At 53.9% G+C, this 19,891-nt stretch overlaps 1 protein-coding gene across 1 annotated transcript; it reads right to left on the bottom strand.

Annotated features, from left to right (window-relative positions):
- Window positions 1–5,287: 5,287 nt before the first annotated feature.
- Window positions 5,288–16,818, bottom strand: LOC119516610 (phytanoyl-CoA 2-hydroxylase interacting protein). Its single transcript, XM_037812981.1, has 5 exons — window positions 16,064–16,818; window positions 12,331–12,515; window positions 10,880–11,054; window positions 9,291–9,408; window positions 5,288–7,509 (listed from the first exon to the last, which is right to left on the bottom strand). The coding sequence occupies exons 2-5, from the start codon at window positions 12,493–12,495 to the stop codon at window positions 6,975–6,977; spliced, it is 993 nt and encodes a 330-aa protein (XP_037668909.1). The 5' UTR covers window positions 12,496–12,515; window positions 16,064–16,818; the 3' UTR covers window positions 5,288–6,974.
- Between the last annotated feature and the right edge of the window lie 3,073 nt (window positions 16,819–19,891).

A 19,891-nucleotide genomic window follows, 5' to 3' on the forward strand; every position in this document is an offset into this window, starting at 1 on the left:
ACTGATGCTCCTCCCTCCCGCAGAGGAAGACGCTGTGCCAGATGCTGTCTGGAACATGGCGGGGGACACCCCTAGGGAGCAGCATGGCATGGTGAACACAATATCGGCTCTCCACGCAGAAAGCAGTATTGCAAACCAGACATATCACCTAGCATCCTATGTTTGTGTCATATGGGTCCACAGGACCCTTTTCTGATTTCACAGCCAGGCTGCAGCCCTCTTTCGGGTCTTGACCACAGGTGTGGCCCTGCAGCCCTGCAAGGGAGAGGGCGATGCCCCACGGGCTGCTGTTGATTGCTTCAATCAAGTCATGAGACTATGATGTCACGGCAACCCCTCCCTGCCTCCTTCCCTCTTGACCCTGCACTTGGCTTGCATAGCTGTGGGGCAGCCTGGAGAGGCACGAGCAGAAAAAAGAGACCCCCAAATGGTTGAAGCCGTCTTGGCATCTCACCTAGAGAGTTTGCCAACCAACTTGGCATTGGCTTCTCCAGGGTAGAATCTGTAGTCAGTGGCCACCACTCTCCTGCTAGCCCTCTGCATTCTCCAAAGCTCAAAGACCATGGTCCCAGCTTGCGAGCCACATGCCTGGAAGGAGCCAGGGTCGTAACAGTCCAGACCAAGGGGCTGCAGCCCAGGGAGATGTAGCTTGCCCTCCACCCCACGCAGGATGCTTATGAATGGCAGCACCACAGGAGGGGGAGGCTCGGATCCACCCATGCCAGCGGCCCAGGCACATGTCCCAAGACTCCATCACCGATACGGACTCAGACTCCTCGCATGGCTCAGGGACCCATGCTGGCGAGACCTCCAGTCCTCCAGCTGGGCCCTAATCAGGTCAAGAGTAGGCCCAGCAGGGGAAGTTTGGTGCCAGTAGTAAAAGGCACAGAGCGCCTTGGAGAGCCACGCCCAGACCAAGGTAGTACAGAAGGCTTTTGTGCCAGGGCCAAAGCAACAGTGTGCAGCTCCCAAACCACCCAGTGAAGTGCACGCAAGTTTTGAAAACCACCAAGCAGGTCCACATAGCAGTTCAGGGGCCCTCTGTTGTGGTCATTTGGGAAGTGGAGGTGCAGGCCTGTCTGGTTGCCTAGACACCCCACCCTGACCCTCACCCCCATGCTGGGAACCCAAAGGCATACGGGCAGTGATGGCACAGGAGGAAGAGGAGGGACACTGGGGGGACAGGGGAGCAGAGAATGCCAGAGGAAGGTGAGGTGGTGGTGGAGGAGCAGGGGAGAGAAGAAGGAAGAAGTAGAGCCAGGAAATGCCTCCTCTGGATGGTGGAAGCCACTCAAGAGCTGGCTGCATGCCGTGGATCTATAGTACAGAATTTAATAAATTAAAACGTTCTCTGGGCCAACGTCCCCTCACCATCCGGCTGCCTCAGGGTTCTGGGCCGACCAGCTCCAGTGCGGCTGCCTGTCAGCTCAGGTGGTTCCACTTCAGAGGAAGGCACACCTGCTTCCCCGGTTTTCTCTCCAGCTCCTGTGGTCCCCCTGGGTCCTTAGCTCAGGGCTCGCAGGGGTGGAGCCAGGGGGGTCTGCCCCAGCCTCTCTGCACCTAACCCCAGTCGGCAGGTCAAGAGAACCACATTCTCCGGAGCGTCAGACTTATTTTCTTCGGAAGCACCTCTCTGACCTTGACGGGGAAGTCAGCACTAGTTATGCTTTCACCCCATGACCTTGGCAAGCTGCTCCCTCCTGGGCCTCCGCTTCTTCAACTGTACAACGAGGGTTGGACCTCTTGTCCCAAACCTATTGCCTATCCCTGGCTACATGCCTGAAACAGGTAGACAGGACAATCCCATGGCAGATGAAATAAAAGGGGAAGGAACTTCACCCTGCTCTCCCTCACTTCCCTCCGTCCCTCCCTCTCAGTCTCTCGCTCACTCCCTCCCTCCGTCCTGCTCCCCAGCGCCTCACACTGTCCCTTTGTCCTAAGCCGTCCTTCCTTTCACACAAAAATAAAAAATAAATAGAAGGTGAAGGTTGGGGCAATTGGGAGGGGATTGGAAGTAAAGGGAGCCCTTGGGAAGGTGGGAGTGGGGGCGGGCTGAGGGGAGCGGGAATGCTAAGATGGGAGCAGGAGGCCTTGGACGGTTGGTTTGTCTTTCTGAGGGAGTCTTTGACCTCCCCTATCCGGGGCGGGCTGTGCATGGTGGGCTCGCCTGCATGCCAGAAATCAGAGCTATGGCTGTGTTCCCCATGCACCCTCTCACCTCCCCAGGGGACTTGGGACGGGGCCAGGGGTTCAGAAGACTGCTTCAGTGAGAGAGGGAGAGCCAAAGGCTGGTGGCTCTGGGGGCAGGAGGGAGAAGGACTAAGGCCTGGGGGGGGGCCTGGGACAGGCATCTGGCTGCAGACTCCCGCTGGGGTGTATGGACCCCTGGCCACACAGAGTTCTTGGAGTGCCTGGGACCCTCAGCAGAGACTTGGGGCTCCCAGGGCCAACTGTTGGCTCGGTTGTATAATAAGCCGGGTGCCCCGCAGCACTGTCCCCTCACTCCTGTTTTCCTCCTCCTCCCTTCCCTTCCCCCTAACCCCACCTGCTTGTCAGTAGTAAATGGGACACAAGCTTGAAAGAAAACAGTTTTGAATGCTAGCTCAACCATTTAGTGGCTGTGCAACCCTTGGTGAGTCATTTAATCTCTCTGAGCCTCAGTTTCTTCGTATTCTATAAAGATGGAACGATAATAACACCTTCCTGACAGATTGTGGGAAAGGAAGGAGAGGACCTTTGAGGAGAGCCTGTCGCAGGGCCTGGGAAATTGGAGATTCTCAATAAATGTGGCTTCTTGACTTTTACTGGACCACTTACTAGCTCCTGGCCTACTCTATTCCTATCTTAAAAGGAAACTTCCGGGTACACTAGTTTCCTGTCAGGTACTAGGAGTTTAGTGCAGAACTCTTCCTACCAGAAGCAGGCAATGCTTGGCCCCCAGTAAGGAAGGGCTTGCAGGGCAAGGGGGGGACATTGTTCTGGTGAGCTGGCAGCCCTTCTTTGGGCACCTCCCAAGTCACGCCCTGTACTTGACTGTCCCTGCACACAGGCTGATTCTAGAATCCGGGAAAAGACTTGCTGCTCCGGTTTGCAAAAATAGTTGTGCCTGACCTGGGGAGTTGGGAGGAGGGCAGCCAGATGTTTTCTCCATAGAGTTGAGGCCTCCAACCCAGCCTCCTGCCAGCCAGAGCTGCTGCTCCTCCTGCTCCGGCCCCCTCCCACCCTGCTCCCCTCCCCTCCCCCATCCCGGGAACATCTGGTTTCAATCTCCTCCAGATGCTGTGGCCAAGCTGTTTTATGGCCAATCACCTCAGCTCAGCTTCCTGAAGGCCTCCTTCCTCATCCCTTTTCTTGGGTCCCCAGCCACCTCTTTTCCTAACATGGAGAACAGACATACTCGAAGCCAGACAAAACTGTGAGGTCCTCAGAGCTGGCACCTCCCCTCGCCATCAGCTTGGGGGCCCCTCTCACCCACCAATGATTGCAAGGAAGGGCACCGGTCTAAGAGGAAAGGAATGGGCGGGAGGGTGTGGGTATATGTCGGAGCAAAGGAGAATGGTGAGTCGGGTGTGTGAGGGCGAGTGGGCACGGCCATGTGTGTGTTGGGTGTGTCTATGTGCATGGGGTCTCCCTGCATGGCGGCACACCCCACCTGTGACCCAGAGCCGCCGCTTCGTGGCCACCACCTCATTTTCTCTCCCTGACAGCACCGTGAAGTGACTGTGAAGACAGAGCCAGTCCTGGGGCCTCTCAGCTGGATGGGCAGCTCCAGTCTGGGGCTCTCCCTCACCTTGTAGCTCTCTGTGGCCTCCTAGGTTGTTGACTAAATTCAGTCCAGGGAGAGTGCATGTGTGTGTGTGCATGTGTGTGCGTGTGTGTGTGTGCACACAAATGCACGTAGACCCCTCTCCTTCCATGGGTCATATTAGGGGGATGCAGGCCAGAAGGGACCCCAGGGTGGACCCCAGTGGATGTCCTCACCTAGCCCCATCCGACCGGCACCTCTAGTGGCCCAGTGCTGGCCAGATGCCCGAGGCTGGCCATCTGGAGAGAGAAAGGAGAAGTGGGTTCTCAGGGGGAAACTGCATCGAGCCCCATGTCTCCATTGGCTGCCTTCATCCCCACTAAGAGGACACTGGGAATCAATCTCTCCTCCTAAGAAAGCCAGAAGGAGGGTTCACAAAAGGAAGACTGAAAACCTCTCCCCTGGGATCCAGAAGCAGGAGGATGGACCTGGAGGTCACTCCCCAACCTTGGAATTCTGGGCTTCAAGTGCACTGCCCTAAAATAAACCTCCTTGGCATTTGTGACTCCACAGCCTCCCCTGGTGATATTCTGGAACTAGGCATGGACTCAGCCCACTGGAAGAGGTGGGGGTTCAAGGATCTGAATCTGAGCTGGGCCCTGCCCCTGTCTCACTACCCTAGGTGGTCCCTGGCATTCCCTGGGGAAGACAGGGCAGTGAAACAGGAAGATTCCTGGCTTTGGAACCAAATTTCGGGCACTGTTGTCTACTGGCCATGAGACAAGGGCAAGTCATTTAACTTCCTTGTGCCTCAGTTTCTTCATCTGTCAAATCATAATAATGCTGCCCAGACGCCCGTGGAGATTAAATGAGATAACACGTGTGAAAGCACCTGGCACGATGCCTGGCACCCAGTAGGCCTTCAGGAAATGGTAGTTTGCCCTTCAGCGAGCACCCAGAGAGGGTGTGCCCGAAGTTCTAGATGACGCATGTTGATTTGGCCTGGAGTCAGGTGCTCAGTGTCTGTGAGATGCCTCTGTTTTTCTGGAGCTTCTCCACTCAGGCAGAGGATCATTTTAATAAGTCCATAATAATAGATGCAGAGGTGACTCAGATCTGCAAATAAGGCATCCTCCTGGGGGAGTGGATGCTTGGGTTCTGGGGGGAGAGAAATTCAGCTGCATCTGGGGGGAGAGAAATTCAACAGCAGGCTGGGAAGGGCTCCTAATGGGGAGGGTGGGGATGGAGGGGACCTTGGTTGGGCCCCCAGATTGCTACAGGTTCTCTCCTATAGCAGAACCTGAAACTGAGAGGCCTCAGTTTCCCCTATGAAGGGTGGAACCAAATGACTTCCAAGGTCCCTTCCAAGTTGGAGACACTGGTTCTGCCTTCTAAGCCCTGCCTCCCACGGCGGGATTTAGTGCACCCTTGCAGAAGATTCCAAGTGGCCCGTCCTGAGGGACTATCCCCATCTGAGTGTCTCTGTGGATTGCACAACTCACCCTCCACCCCCACCCCTCAGGGCCCCAAGAGAGGCAGGGCTCTCAGGCCATGTTGGTTTATTGATGCACATTGCAAGCACAGCACAGGCGGGTGTGTTCCCAGCACAGGGCAGACACCAGGGCCAGGGGAGGGCAGCGGGCCGCCCCCACAGCAATGCTGTAAGCAGAGGGGAAGAGGGCCTGGGGCCCATGTCCTCTCCTTCTCCATGCATCTCCCATAACCCATCCAAAGGAGACAGCTGACCACACCACAGCCCCTGGCTATAGAAAAGGCTACCAGCTGTCCTTCCTGTCCCCTCACTGAGGTTATGCCCTTGTTGGCCTGCTGGCCCCTTCTGTCCTTCATCTCAGAAATATCCAGCTGTTTGTCCATTGGCTGTCACTTTCGAGTGAGTCACTTTTGAGTGAGTCCCTGTGGGGGCTGCTCTGTCCTCTGCCTGACGACAACCCCCCACCCCTCATCCCCCAACAGCCAACTGTTTCTGTCAGCACTTCTCCCAGTCACTCTACCTGGTTTGCTTGTCTCGGGAAGCCCACCCTCACCACCCTCCGGACAGGTACAAAAGTAGGAAATAGATGAAAACTCTGGAGGCCAAGGAGAGACTTCACCAAGAACTCCCTGGGGTGGGGGTAGGGGACTCTCAGCCAATAGGCTTGCCAGGTAAGCGGACAGTGCCAGTGGGCAGGGGCAAAAGTGGAGTGGCGAAGAATCCACAGTCCAGTTCACACACAGGCACGATACAGTCACGGCACCGTGGCAGAGAGCGGGCAAAGCGACATAGCCAGGCGGGGTGCCAGGGCTCTGCGGGAGGGCCCTCAGCTCTCTTGTTCCACACCAGCCCCCATCGGGGCAGGAGGCAGCCGCTCCGGCTGAGGAAGGGGGTACCTCCAGGTCTCAGGGGTCTCCTCCCCCCTCCTCGACCCTAGTGGCTGCCTTTCCACACCCCAGTGCTCTGAGCAAGGAAGAAGGTATGCTGGGGTACATCGTCTCCGGGGAGAAGAGAGGAAAAACCCCAACAGCCCAGAACCCCCAAATCCAAGAGAAAAAAAGGGGGCCCCTTTCTAAAGAGCAGGAGGATTGTCCCAAGTGGGCAAGTGGGGAAGGGGAGGGACAGCTCTCCCCATGCAGGAAGAGGGTTCTTTGGGGCAAGGAGTAGCCAGGGGGGTCACAGCGGTGCACAGAGACTATTTATAGAGGGAAGGGGCCCGGGCCAGGCGTGGGAGGCACCCGAGGCCCCGGCTCCGGGTGGGGGTGGGCATTCTGTGGTTGGCCCTGAGTGGGGTGGGTGGGGCAAAGGAAGAAGGTGCCTCACATCTCTCTACTTCTCCTCTGGAGGCAGGCAAACTACACGTGGGCTCCAGCCCAGCCGGGCTTCGCTGGGAGAGCCCTGGAGGAAGGCAGGTCTGAGATGGAGAGCTGGGAGGAGGCAAGGGGCATCAGAACAGGGAAACTAGAGGAAACGAAGAGTCTCCAGCGATCCAAGCCACCCAGCGACCTCTGGAGGCTAGGAAGCCTCTCCGAGTCCCTCAGGCCTGGGGTAGGCCATGCTTACCAAGAGGGCCACCCTCCATCGCCTCCAATGCCAAGGGGTGGAGGGGAGGGGGTAGACCGGTGGATTGGAGGGAGCAGGGGGACAGGGGAGAGAAGGCCAACTCCCTGAACCTATGCCAGCCCATCTCCACACTTCCCCTCACCTCTCCCCAGCCCCCCAGCTCCCCAGGAGTCCCTAGCGGCCCACACTGATGTTGCAGGTCTTGCAGCTGGGATCTTTCTTGGCATCGGCCGTGGACAGGCTCATGAGCTGGTGCCCGCTGATTTCACCCAGGGTGCCCAGGGACAGGTCGACAGGCTCGGTGTAGATGATCTCCAGGATGAGGTCCTGGGCGTGGCGGAAGACCAGCTCCCCGTCCTCCACGCTGCAGGTCAGGAACTTGTTGCAGGCAATGTCCAGGAGGGGCAGGCGGTCGCGGCAGAAGCGGTCCCCTAGGGAGCCCTTGGGCGCCAGCACCAGGATGGCATAGTGGTAGGCCGTGTACATACAGTAGAAGTCCGCAAAGTAGAGGTTGGTGCTGGGGTTGAAAAGGCGCTGGGCGGGGATCTGGAAGCGCCAGCGGCCGTAGGGGGAGTCCTGGGGGGGCTGGCCGGTGTTGAACTCCGTGTTGCAGCTGAAGAAGACGCCGTGGAGCATGCCGCTGGTCGGGGAGCCGTGGCTGCCGCTGTTGTCCTTCAGGTAGGGCTGCAGCATGTTCCCGCAGTGGGTCCTGCCGGCCAGGAGAGAAACATGGCAGGAAGAGAGAACGTCACTGGTTAGCCGGGCAAGGCTGGGGCTGCCGGCGGTGGTGGAGAAGGGAGCGAGCCCAGCTGCCGGTTCTCCCCTCAGCTCCCCAGCCCTCCCCCCAGCCCCACCGCCCCCACCAGTCATAAATAGAGCACTCCAGAATGCAATAACCTGGGAGATCAGCTTATCCTGCCCACTCATTCATGTTCACGGAGGGAAGATCTGAACCTGTCACTCCCCAGCCTAAAATGCTGTGACAGGGCTCCACTGCCTATCTCCACTGCAAGCTCCTGACAATCTGGTCTTTCCTGCCTTTTCTGCTGCTCCCTACCTCCCACTGCCCTCCACACCTATGGGCAACATCTTCCAGCCAGGCTGGAAGTCCACACTGAGCTCTTTCCTGCCTCTGTGCCTTTGCAGTGCCCTTCCTTCTGCCTGGACTGCTCTTCCACCTTTTTCCAACGGCCTAGCCAACTTCTAATCATCCTTCAAGGCCCATCACAGGAGGACTCTCCTCTCTAAAACTTTCCTGGAACATCAGATGCTGGCAGTAAACAAATAATCAGCTGCCTATTATTATGAGCTGGACCCTGGGAACATTAGCCAACGATTACACATACTTATTATGTTAGATCTTTCTGTTCTCTCTCCCAGACTAGACTCTGAGGTTCTCAAAGGTGTCACTTCTGCCTTTATTTATCTTTATATCCTGGCACCCAGCCAGGTGCCTGGCACATGCAGATATTCTCTGTCTCTCTCTTATTCTGATGAAGGAACCCAAGCTGGGCCACTGTCCCAACATCATCACCTCACGGCCTCGCTTCTTTAATACAAACGCTACCCACCCCCCTGCCCGGGTCCTCACTGCACAGGGTGGGAGTCAACTCGCTCTGTCCCATGGGAATGGTGGAGACGCTAACAGAGGCCATGTGCCCTGCCCTGCTGTAGAAGGATTCGGGCTGTGAGTGGGTCAAGCGGCCATGGGGGCGGGGTGGGCAGGCCCTGATCCAGCCTCTTTGTGTGGCCTGGTCTTGGCTGTCCCAGTGGCTGGCCAGACTGGCCAATCCGCTTCCCTTCTGAGTCTCACTCTCCGCATCTGTATGCGGAGGGGGTTGGGTGAGATCATTGATTTTCAAACATTTTTGGACCGTTGGAACCCCTCCTTTTTTCCCTTATAAAGGAAATTATACATAGGCAGGCAACAGGCAAACATACTTGAAGTTGCTCTGGTTGGATTATAGGTGTGTGGCCCACAAAACCCTGTCCTCTGTTTCCTCCCCCACCCCCACCTCAGCCCTAAGGTGTTCCCTGAGACACCTTCCTGGTGCTTCCGGGCTCTTCAGCACAGAGCTTGCAAACCACTGAGCTAGATGATGCCTAGGACCCTTGACTCAGAATCCTCTCCTTTTGTGCGCCCTTCACTCACCTCTCCTTTGGACCCAGGGCCTGAATTTGAAACACAGTTGACCTTGCTAAAGTCTGTGGTGGCAGAACCCAGTGAAAGAACAGTCCCAAAGGAGGATTAAACCCAGGCTTGTTAGCATGGTGCTCTGGTAGCCTTCCCCTCCCTTCCCTGCGGGCCATCCCAAAGCAGCCATCTCTGCAAAGTCGTTTTGGAGATATGAGCAAGGGGATGCCAGAGGATGGCCAGGCAGCCAACAGAGTAGGGGTGGCCTCCGACTGAGCCAGGGCAGGAGCGGGAAGGCCTGGGGGAGGGATAAAGGACGTGGTGGGCCCTGCTGGGGAGCATGCAGCAGGCCCTACCTGGCATGCTGGAAGTACTCCTTGTGATGGTTGCGGTAGAAGACGGAGAAGCGGAGCATGCGGCCTGCGATCTGCTCAGCCTTCTCCTGCAGCTGGGCCAGGTGCTCCTTGGCATAATCTGCAAGAATCCAGGTGGGGTGAGCCAAGCGCCAGCCAGGGGGTCACAGCTGCTTTCCCCACTTCTCACTCACCCACCCCACACTGTGAATGTCTGCCAATCCCTGTGTTCCAGGAGCCAGACGACAACAAACAGGAAGAGCACCTTGGACTCAGATGGAAATAGGCTGGCTGGACTTGGCTGGGGACATGGAGAGCTGGATGCTGACTGTCCTTGTCACCCTTGTGCCCTCATTGTCAGGGCCCAGGGCTCTCCGGGTCAGAAAAGGGCAGGGGGTTGCACGGTTACACAGTCATGCCAGGGGCCTCAAGGACTCTAATCGCAGACCAGCCTCGTGTACAAAGAGGACCACTGGGCAAAAGGGGGACTTGAGAGGGTAGAAATTGAGGTCCCTTGAGGAGAGCTCCTCAAATCCAGTAGGTGGGAGGCTGCCCACACCACCTACCTGGAAGTCAGCTCTAATTATAGGTGGGGGCTTGTGGGGAGCCTGGGGAGAACCAAACTTGGGCCTCCCAGAGGTGAATATTTAGGCAGAGCAGGGTCTGGGGCAGTGACTTCCTGCTAAAGCATCCAAGGGAAGGCTGGAAATGGGATAGGAAGATTGAACTCCCTGGAGCCCTGGCAGGGCGGTGGCGAGCCTCCACAGAAGCTCTGTGCACATTTGTAAAGGTGCTGTTTGCTCCCAGCTGATGCAGCCCTGGGCGGGGTGCTGGTGTGGCAAGAGGGATGTGGGCTGGATTGCAGTCACCCCCAGTTTCCCCTGTTTGAATTAAACTCCAATCACATGTGGGTTCTATGGGTAAACCAGGAGGCTTTTCCTGCATGGACTGGGAGTACCTCCAGAGAGAGGGTTTTGCAGCAGAGCTAAGGAAAATCACCATGCAAAAGACAATGACAGCTTAAGGAGGCTTGGGGGCATGGATCTTGGCAGAGGATGGAGCCAGCAGCCTCAGAGGCCTGGGGCCAAGAACGTTTCCTGCCCCTTCCTAGTGACAGGGAGCGATCTGGAGCAGTTCTCACCACGGGCACCAAAAGAAAGGAATATTGTGGGACAGATCCTGGGTCATCCATGACCCAGTGCACATAAGCCCGCTGCTTGTCCATGCTGGAGTTTGCAAATTAAGTTCTGCTAAGAGCCCTTGCAGGGCAATTGAGTAGGAGCCACTTTCCCAGACTAAGTGGAGGCTCAAGATGAGCAAAACAGGATTGCCCCAGGCCAGAACAGTAACACCATGCCTTTATGGAAGCAGAATTGCCAACCCACTTAGTTGTGTTCACATCTGCCCCCTGCACTAGACTGTGGGCCTTTTGAGGGCGGGGGTGGGGGTCCATTTCCCTGTGGTCTAAGTGTAGAGCCTGGTAGACAGCAGATGTTCATAAATGTTTGTTGGAGTAAGATGAAACCCATCTTGACCATCAGTAAGTTCGATGTGCAAAGCAGTAGGTTAGTGACACGACAGCAGGGCCTCACCCCCAGTGCAGAACTCGACGGTCTCGCTCCAGCCAGATACCAGGTACTCCCCATCGCTCTGCTTCACCGCCGTCTGCACAGCCACGCTGTACTCCGTGCGGGGGCTCAGGAACCAGTGGCCTCGCACTGTCATCGGCAGGGGCACAGCCTTGGCCACGAGCTTGGTAGGGACATCCTAAGAAATGGAGCGCAGACGGAGAGTCAAGAGTCAAACTGGGGGTCACACCCAATCTTGGCATTTCCGCAGACTTTCCACTCCCCAGATGATCCCCTTCCCCACTTTCCTCCTGAAGAGGGCCAGAGTCCTGTGATTTAATGGCTCCATGCCATGGCCACCATTTTCCTGCAGAAGCAAGCAGTGGATATTGAGAAGGAAACACAGATATGCCCCAGCCTCTCCCCTTCCTTAAACCCACCTGGTGCCCTGTTTTCTTGGACACTGAGGAGAGGGGCCACTGGAGAGGAGGCCCCCAAAGTTGAGGACAGCAAGACCTTCATTCTAGAGGGAGACTTCGCGAGCTCTGCACACTGCAGAGCCGTCTCCACGGCAACGGCAAATGCTAAGAAGCCCGGGAGGAAGCGAAAATATGCCTTATTCTTTGGGAGGGGGGAGTTAAGGGGGTGGTGTTGAACGTTCACATCACCGTGGCAACTGGCCTGACAAAAGACACCCAGATCAGGAGAACCAGTTCCAGAGAGAGAGGGTGAGTAACCCACACTGATGCTGTCGTCGTGGGAACGAGCTTCTTCCCACCTGGCTCTTCCCCCTTCCTCTCTGCCAGCTTGAGAAGATGGGAGGCTTCCTGCCACCCGCCCCCACATAGGCTTTAGCCCAGGGAAAGAGCGCATCCAATAAGTTCAACTCCAGCGGAGGGCTCTCTAACACTCCCTCTCTAAACCAAGGATGAACATAGCAGGTCAGAGGGCAAGGGGCAGAGAGTCACAGGTGCCTGAGTGGGGACCACTGAGTTCCAAGCAAAAGGGCACTGTTCCCTCCCCACTGCTCAAGTTACCTACCCCGTCAACAAGCCGGCTGCTTCCTGAGCCTGGGGCTTCGTCAGAACTTGAGACGTCATCCCGATGTGTGAGGTTGGAGCCCTTGGCCCCACCCCAGCCCTGCTTCTCCGTGTGTGTCTAAAATTTCATGATCACGCTGATAACAGTGCCCACCATGTACCAGGCACTGCGCCAACCCCCATGTGCTCACACATCACCTCGCTGAATCTTCTCAACAACTCTTTGAGGGATGGCATTATGAATCCCTTGTTACCACTGAGGAAAGGCAGGCTCAGAGAGATTAAACGACTTTCCCAAGGTTGCACAGCAAGACGAGTCTGGATTTTAACCAGGTCAATCTGACTCCACAATATCACCTGCTGACATGCCATTATCCTGCCTCCTTCAAGAACAAGTGTCAGGATGAGGCACCTCTGAGCACCCTCGCGACTCACCCGGTGCTTGAACTTGTTGGAATTCTTATTCTCCTTCTTGTTAAGGTCAATGAAGTAGTGGGTGACCCTCTCCAGGTCACTGTTCTCCATGGCCCAGGAGATGCGGAAGGAGTCACAGGTGATGTTGTTGATCTCAATGCTGTGGGGGGTGGACAGCAGCTCCATGCTCCCCTTGGGTATGACTCCTGTGGGGACCAAGGGGAGGGGGGGAAGGATCAGCATCTCCCTCCCCACCATGGTGTTTTCTGGAATGTCCTGCTCCCAGTATCCCTCATGAGGTGGGAAGTTGAGGACCCCTTGGTTGCACCTCCCTCTTTAAATCCAATGGAAAAGATTGCATGGGGAATACTGGAGGGGAGGGACTAAGGGTGAGATGGGGAGCCCCACCCACCCACCCACTGGGGCTCTCGGCCTCATCATTGGGGTCTGCAGAGCAGACGGCACCTGACAGGTGGCAGAAGCAGTGGGAATGCTGCAAACGCCGGGAGGGACAGATTTGCAGCAGATGGAGCCGAGGAGGGAGGGGGCCCGCAGCCAGCAGGCGTGAAAAGAATGGAAAGGGGGTGGGGGTGGAGAGAGTGGGTGGGCAAGGCACGTAGGAGAGACAGGAAACACCTGCTGAGGATCTGAGGTGGGGAGCAAGGAGCAAGGCAGGCACAGGCCAGGGGCAACCAGGGTCCCAGGGCTCTTGGGCACACACCTCTCTCCTCTCTGAGGGTTCAAAGCCAGTGAGGGTCACCATGGCACAGAGCTGGGAGTCCAAGTGTCATTTGCGTGCACGTGGCTACATTTGCTCGTGGGAGAAGGGCAGCATGCACCATGGCCCCCTTCGAGTTCTTTTCCACCCACAACTTTTTTGACTCTTGCTCTTTCTCTTTCAGCAGCTCCACTCTTGCTTGACTCTTAAATGATTAGTTTTCACACTGATCTCAATTGGGGACCTACTATGTGCTAATCATTTACAAACATCATCTCATGCAAGCCTCATAATAGGTAGGTACGATTATTATCCCCATTTTACAGAAAAGGTAACTGAGGTTGGGGGTACTAATGCCCAAGCTCAGGGGGACAGAAAATGATTTGAACTGAGGTCTGTCTGACTCTGGAGCCCTAGATTGTTATCATTAAGCCCCGGCTGTGTCCCCTCCCGAGTGGGAGTGGTGTGTGCGCACACATAGGCGCACGTGGGGTTTCCGCTATTTATATTCCTCCTTCTATTCCCTTTCAAGGAATTGCATTTTCTCTCACTTCCCTCTCTTGCTCCTTCAGTGATACTCCTACACCTAGACGTCCTTCCAGGTATGAAAGGACCACCCCACCATCCTCACTTGTGCTGTAGCTAGGAAGAGCTGGATCTGGCCTTGATTTTGGTCTGGTTCACCTGAGCTCTGGGGCACAGGGCGTGGGGTAAGGACACAAGGACACGAATGTGGGTTGGACTTTCTCCCAGGACATCCTTAACATCCAGTCAGTCTCACGATTTCCCCGGCCCCTCCTTCAAGCCCAGCTGCTCCCACCCCCACCTTGTTTTCTGGAGCGTCCTCTCCTTTCCTCTTCTGTCCCTCTCCTCTCCTTGCCCAGGAGCTAGGGGTGAGGGTACCTGGTGCCTGCAAATGCAGATACCTTTATTTATAGCTTCCTCAAGTTCCGGCCCACACTTTTCCTGTCAAGTAAGCCTGCTCCAAAGTCCAAATGAATCTGTGGGCTGCCTGGGTGGCCAGTACAGGGGGAGGGATTTGGGTGATGACCCTTACCTGCCCCAGGGTGTCACTTGAGCGCTTGTTTCATCTTAGCTCTCCACCCTAACATGTGTACTTGTTTTTATGAAGTTCAGCCAAGTGTCAGTGGCTTTGCATTCAGGGAATCCTATGGTAAATATGCGTGGGGCTGCTGCTCAGGTTCAACCCAGAGAAAACAGAACTGGATTGGGCATCTGGAAACAACCCTATAATAATAAACCAGTGTGTAATTCACGGGGACAGGTGTGGCACAGTGGGGAGTTACCACCTCCCTGGGATCCCAGTGGGAAGCTCCCAGGAAGACACATGTGTCTCCCTCACCCATACACTCACACGTGCACACACACAAGAACACAGCCATGCTGCTGCCCCAGAGAGTGCCCGCATAGCTCCCCGCCCACCCACACAGGAGGCAGTCCATTCCTGCCCCACGGGTGGGTACATGTTCCTGGCTCAATACCTACTCTCACGCTTCCCAGACACAGGGCAGCTGTGTTTGGTGGTTGAGGACCCCAGGACCTGGGAAGATGCACCCCCCTACTTTCTACAGTTCCAGAAGGGCTGAGATTACCCACCCTCCATCCTAGCTTGGGAGAGCGGCAGTGGGTGATACTGGGAGAACAGTAAAGCCAGGGTTTCGGTGGACCATGGGTAGGTGTGACCCCCGGGTTCCCTACATCCAGATGACTGAGAAAGGGTAGGGTGTGAGGGACAGGTTGGAACAACACCCGAGAAACACCCACACTCCCATGTGGATCCACCCAGAGACAAGCATTTACACACCCACACACAGGCAGGCACACAAGCTCGTCCTCCACACATCCATGCATGCACACGCATGTGCCCCCTCACATGGGCCACACACGGGCTTCACACACCTCCTCACACAGCTTCACTCCCACACGCTCATCTGCGCATGCAGGTATCTTCTGCCACCTTCCGCATTCCAACAGTGCCCCATGATCTTTCCTCCCACCAGCTGTCACATCTCTGTCGACCCACAAGTGTTCATGTCCACAGGCTCACGCACACACACATGCATGTACACATGTACCCTTTCTCACAAGCCATATTTGGGTAAAAGAGGAAGCAGCAGGCGCTGACATGCATGCATGCCACTTCCACAAGAAGGCACCCAGCCGTTACTCCTGTCTATGCACATAAGAACACTCGGACCCCCGGCGACCCCTGCCCATAGTCTTGTATCCTTTTTCAAGTCTTCTCCAGGCTCCAAGACAGACTTGGAGAGTGTGTCTGCCTCTGCCAGCCCCGATCCCATCACATGCCAACAGGTTTGCGCACCTACCCGCGTCTGCACATGGACAATGGCTGCTGCCCACACTTTCCACCTACTCACCCCATTCTGCTCTGGGGTTGCACCCTCCCCCCACCTAGAAACCCTCTGGCTTCACACACTCCCTCAGTATATCCTCCCACACACATGACGAATGATATGTCCACCCCATAAATAGGCTGCCTCATAGGGCCCCTACCCATGTGTACCCATAGGCTACTCAGATAACTGCTCCCACACACACGTACCTCACGTGTACAAGAAACGTATGTTCTTAAGACATGCCACATACTGGCCAAAGCACACACATGAGCAAAACTGCACACAGACAGACCTATCTACGCACACAAGACTGCCCCATCTCCTTGCGAACATGCGTACGCACCGTGGACACTGGACCCCTCACCTATGCTCATTAAGATAAACCACCTGGATGCCAGAGGAACAGCTTTCCCCCCAACCTGCTGTCCCTGTTGGCATCGCTGACTGCAGCAGAATGGTCACGGGGTGACTAACTGTGGTGCCCTGGAGACCAGCTATTAAACCCTCTGCCAAGGGCCTAGGGGAAAGGGGACAAGGTCATCAGGCCTGGCAATCCAGGGGGTATCCCAGGACCCTGGAGCCCCCAGCTCCTAGCCTCTGACCCCTTGAGTCTCTCTCCGGACAGACAGAAGGACACTCAGGGAGGAAGGGCACTCACCTGCACCGGGCTCTGCAGAGGCAGCTCAGGAAGGGAAGGGAAGGGAGAGACTTCTGTGCGGATGAGCTCCCCAGGCAGGGGAGCCGTGGCCGGACGCCTGGGTCACAGGCAGCAGCACTTGCTCGCTCCTCTCCCGGCTGCCAGGGAGGCTTCTTCCATGCCCCGCAGGCAGCTCCTGTCTGGCTCTGCAGCCCTCTGCCGCTGCCACCCCCGAGAGACGATGTTCCCCAGCCAGGCGCAAGGAGAGAGGCAAGAGAGAAATCAAAGCGGCGTGGAGGAGAGAGAGGCAGAGAAGGCGAGAAAGAACGAGAGAGACAGACCGAATCTGGCTCCACCAATGGGATCAGTGGCTGCACAGCGTCAGGTGATAATAAGCAAGCTTGGTCCCTGCTTGGCTGGGCTGACGGGAGGGAGAGAGGGCACAGGGTCTCCCAGGAGCCACACCAATGTCCTCAGGGACAGTGACGGTCGCTGCCACTTTTCCCCTGTCCTTTCAGGGCAAGTTGCCATCAGAAGAAGTCCCTCTAATACCCCCTACTTGGAAATCTCTGACTTGAATGCAGCCCCCAAACTTTAGGACACTGGGAGAGGGGCGGGGCTTAGCTCAGGGGCTTGGGAGCCCCAAAACAAGGATTCTGGTTGGGGGAAGGGAGAGGGAGGCTGTGGAGGGTTAGGGTCCAGGTGGGGTGTGAGCCATAGGGGTTCTGTCTTCAGCCTGATCCGTGGCTCCATTTTCCTACGAATTCTATCAAGAGATATTAGACCTGCAGCGCCAGGGATCCCTGATTCTCTAATGAGAATCTCCTGGCTGCTTAGGTGTCCCCAGGGAAAGGGGTAGGCGAGAGAGGGTGTGGGCAGAGAAGGGGGTGTAGATGCAAGAAAGTAGGGGTGGGGAGGACCACACAGAGCTCTGAGTGCTCTCATCCCAAGCAACCACCTAGGGTCAGAGGAAGCCAAGCCCTAAACACCTTGACCAGAGACAGTAATCTCTGTTTCCTCATAGAGAGGAGGCAGTTCTACTCACCATGAAGTGAGGACCCAGTGGATTTCACCTTGAAGAGCAAAAAGGCAATTTGAATCAAGCAACAGTGACAAAAGTTCCCCTGCTATGCATGTGTTATGTTGAAAAGCACTTTGTGATCAGATATGGTTAACATTCTTGCTTTCCCACTTTCTAGCTGAGTGACCTTGGACAAGTTACTCAGTCTCTCTAAGCTTCAGTGTCTTCTTCATCTGTCCCATGGGATAATAACATATGACTATTGTGATCTTTAAATGAGATAATTATGTAAATCATATAGCTCTGGGCCTGGCACATCATAACTGCACTAGCCAACTGTCAGAGCTGTTATTATTATCCATTATTAACAATCTCTGATGCAAGGAGCTCATAGGCTTCCAGGGGGAAAAAGATGGGCATTTAGCTGACATACGTAGAGATCAGGGAGAACACAGCTAAATTGCAGGGTATAGATAAGAATTCAGAAAAGGAAGAGTCAGGACCAGCTCCAGGATGCAGATGGAAAATGGCCAAGAGGAGAGAGTGAAAGCAAAAATGTGGTGGAGAGTGGAGGGGGTTTGGTGCTGGGGTAGCAGACAGACCATTTAGGCTGCACAAGGAATGACACTCACCGAGAGGGACCCAGGGGGCTGCAGACTGGCAGCAAAGGTTAGGGGAAGTAACAGTGGTCGGCAAGCGAATAGTTCATAGAATGCAAAGACGAGTAGAAGCTAATCCTACCTTAAATGGGTGTGGAGAACCTGGGCAAGTTTGGTCAGATCCTGAACCACAGAATGCGGTGTGGTGTGTTACTCGGAGGTAGAATTAAGTACTCTCTTGGCCAAACATAACCACATCCCTCCCCTCACACACCTACAATGAGATTTTGAAACTCAGAAGAGAAGCAAAACATAATCTCATGGTCATGGCACAGTTCCAGAAGGCTTGGACTAAAACCCTGTCCCCAGGACCACCCTGGGAGTAGCATGAGGAAAAAGTCAGGTTCTCCATGACTTGGTTTCCCCTTAGGTAAAAGACTAGTCCTAACCCCATCTCCGCCTCTTCCTTTCTCAGGATGGCTTGTGGATGCTGCGTGAGATCCTGCATCCTAAGCAGGGAACATCTGAATGCCTTTTTCTGGAGCTTTGTGCTAACGTCAGGTGACGGCACGAACCCTCTCAGAGCGTCTGCTTCTTCTTGCCTTCTAGGACATTTATACAGACTGCATGAGAAAGCACATGGTAAAAGCAAAGCCTAATGTGTCAAGTATAACTAACTCCATCTGAAACCAAATAACTACCAAAGTGCACTTCTGCAGCATTTTTATTTTTGCTGATAACATACCACACAAGTAACATACAATCATTGTAGAATGGTGAGAAATTTTAATTTTAGAATTTAAGGGAGGAGTACAGTTGCTCAATATCCCCTACCATTCAGCAATATGCATGATATATAAAATGTATTAACAAAAATGGAATGAAAGTATAAATGTTATTTTACAATTAGTTTTTTCTTCACTTTTCTGTTCATTACCTAGTCTTTCTACAGTATCAGTTTAAATTGCAGTATAGTGTTCTATTATCAGGCCATATACCCTTTTCTTGAAGAAAATCCCCTACCCTTCTATAATTTTTGCTATTTTTCCTTTTTCACTATTCTAAACATTTGCAATGAACATCCTTACAGCAAAATCTCTTCCCACACTTTAATTATATTTCCAATAAAATATTAATGGATATGGACTTTATTTGGATAGTGAATTAAGCAAACTGAAAAAGAACCATGTGACCACTGGAGGAATTTGAACACTATCTGGACAGTTGATAACATTTACTAATTATTAGCTGTGATAATGATATTGCGGTTATGTTTTTAAAAGAGTCCTTATCCTTTAGAGATACCTACTGTAATATTTATGGGTGAATGACATGATGTCTGTGATTTGTTTCAAAATAATCTGGGAAGGGGTAGGGGTATAGACAAAGCAAGATTGGGCGTGAGTGGTTAATTGTTGAAGCTGGATACATTGAGATTCATTATGCTATTCTCTCTACTTTTGTGTATGCTTGAGAGTTCCCGTAGTAAACATGTCTAAGCTATGATTACTGTAATAACAAAAGCATTTATTAAGCTCCAAGGCACAGTGCCAGGCATGCAATTCTCACGACAATCTTGGGAGGTAGATCTATTAACCCCGTTTTAAAAAGGCAGGAGGTGGGGCATGAGACTCAGCCCATAAGTAGTGAAACTAGTATCCAAATTCAGGTCTGCCTGAGTACAAAGGACAGATTCTTCATGGTATAAAGCCACAAAACAAATAAATGAGTCTGGTTTAATAAAGAAGGGAGCTGTAGGTGAAAAAAAAAGATGTACTCTTTTTTTAAATTCAATTTTATTGAGATATATTCACATAACATGCAGTCATACAAAGCATACAATCAATTGTTCACAGTAAAGATGCACTCTTAATATGGCTTATAAGGTTATATAATCAAACGTTTGTGTCTTTCCTCAAGGTTGAACTAAGTGTAGAGCTCTCATGAGCCAAAGAATGTGTACAAATTTGGAGTCCACGAAAATCACCTTGTCATTTAAACATGGTGACAAGGCCAGGAGTGAGTAATGGCTGCTCATAAGAAGTGTGTGAATTTCTGAGTGCTTATTTACTCCACCTTTCTGAAATTATATTTAGACATCCTACAGCTCTCACTGGTCACTTATTTTGAACCTAATAAAGGGTGTTAAGTTGACTGAAAAAAATTGGACACAAGAAAAGAATATGACAAGTTTTTAAAGATTTTTTTTTTACTTAAATATGTAACAAT

Source organism: Choloepus didactylus, chromosome 20 (assembly GCF_015220235.1).
Source record: "Choloepus didactylus isolate mChoDid1 chromosome 20, mChoDid1.pri, whole genome shotgun sequence".
In the NCBI taxonomy this organism is placed as follows: domain Eukaryota; kingdom Metazoa; phylum Chordata; class Mammalia; order Pilosa; family Megalonychidae; genus Choloepus; species Choloepus didactylus.

What these genes read in the sequence shown, in the direction of transcription:
- LOC119516610 (XM_037812981.1), bottom strand. Translation starts at nt 12,495, where the DNA reads ATGGAGCTGCTGTCCACCCCCCACAGCATTGAGATCAACAACATCACC. An exon ending in CCAACAAGTTCAAGCACCGG is followed by an intron (nt 11,055 to 12,330) that starts GTGAGTCGCGAG and finishes TCCATTTCTTAG; the next exon opens with GATGTCCCTACCAAGCTCGT. An exon ending in GAGTACTTCCAGCATGCCAG is followed by an intron (nt 7,510 to 9,290) that starts GTAGGGCCTGCT and finishes CCTGGCCGGCAG; the next exon opens with GACCCACTGCGGGAACATGC.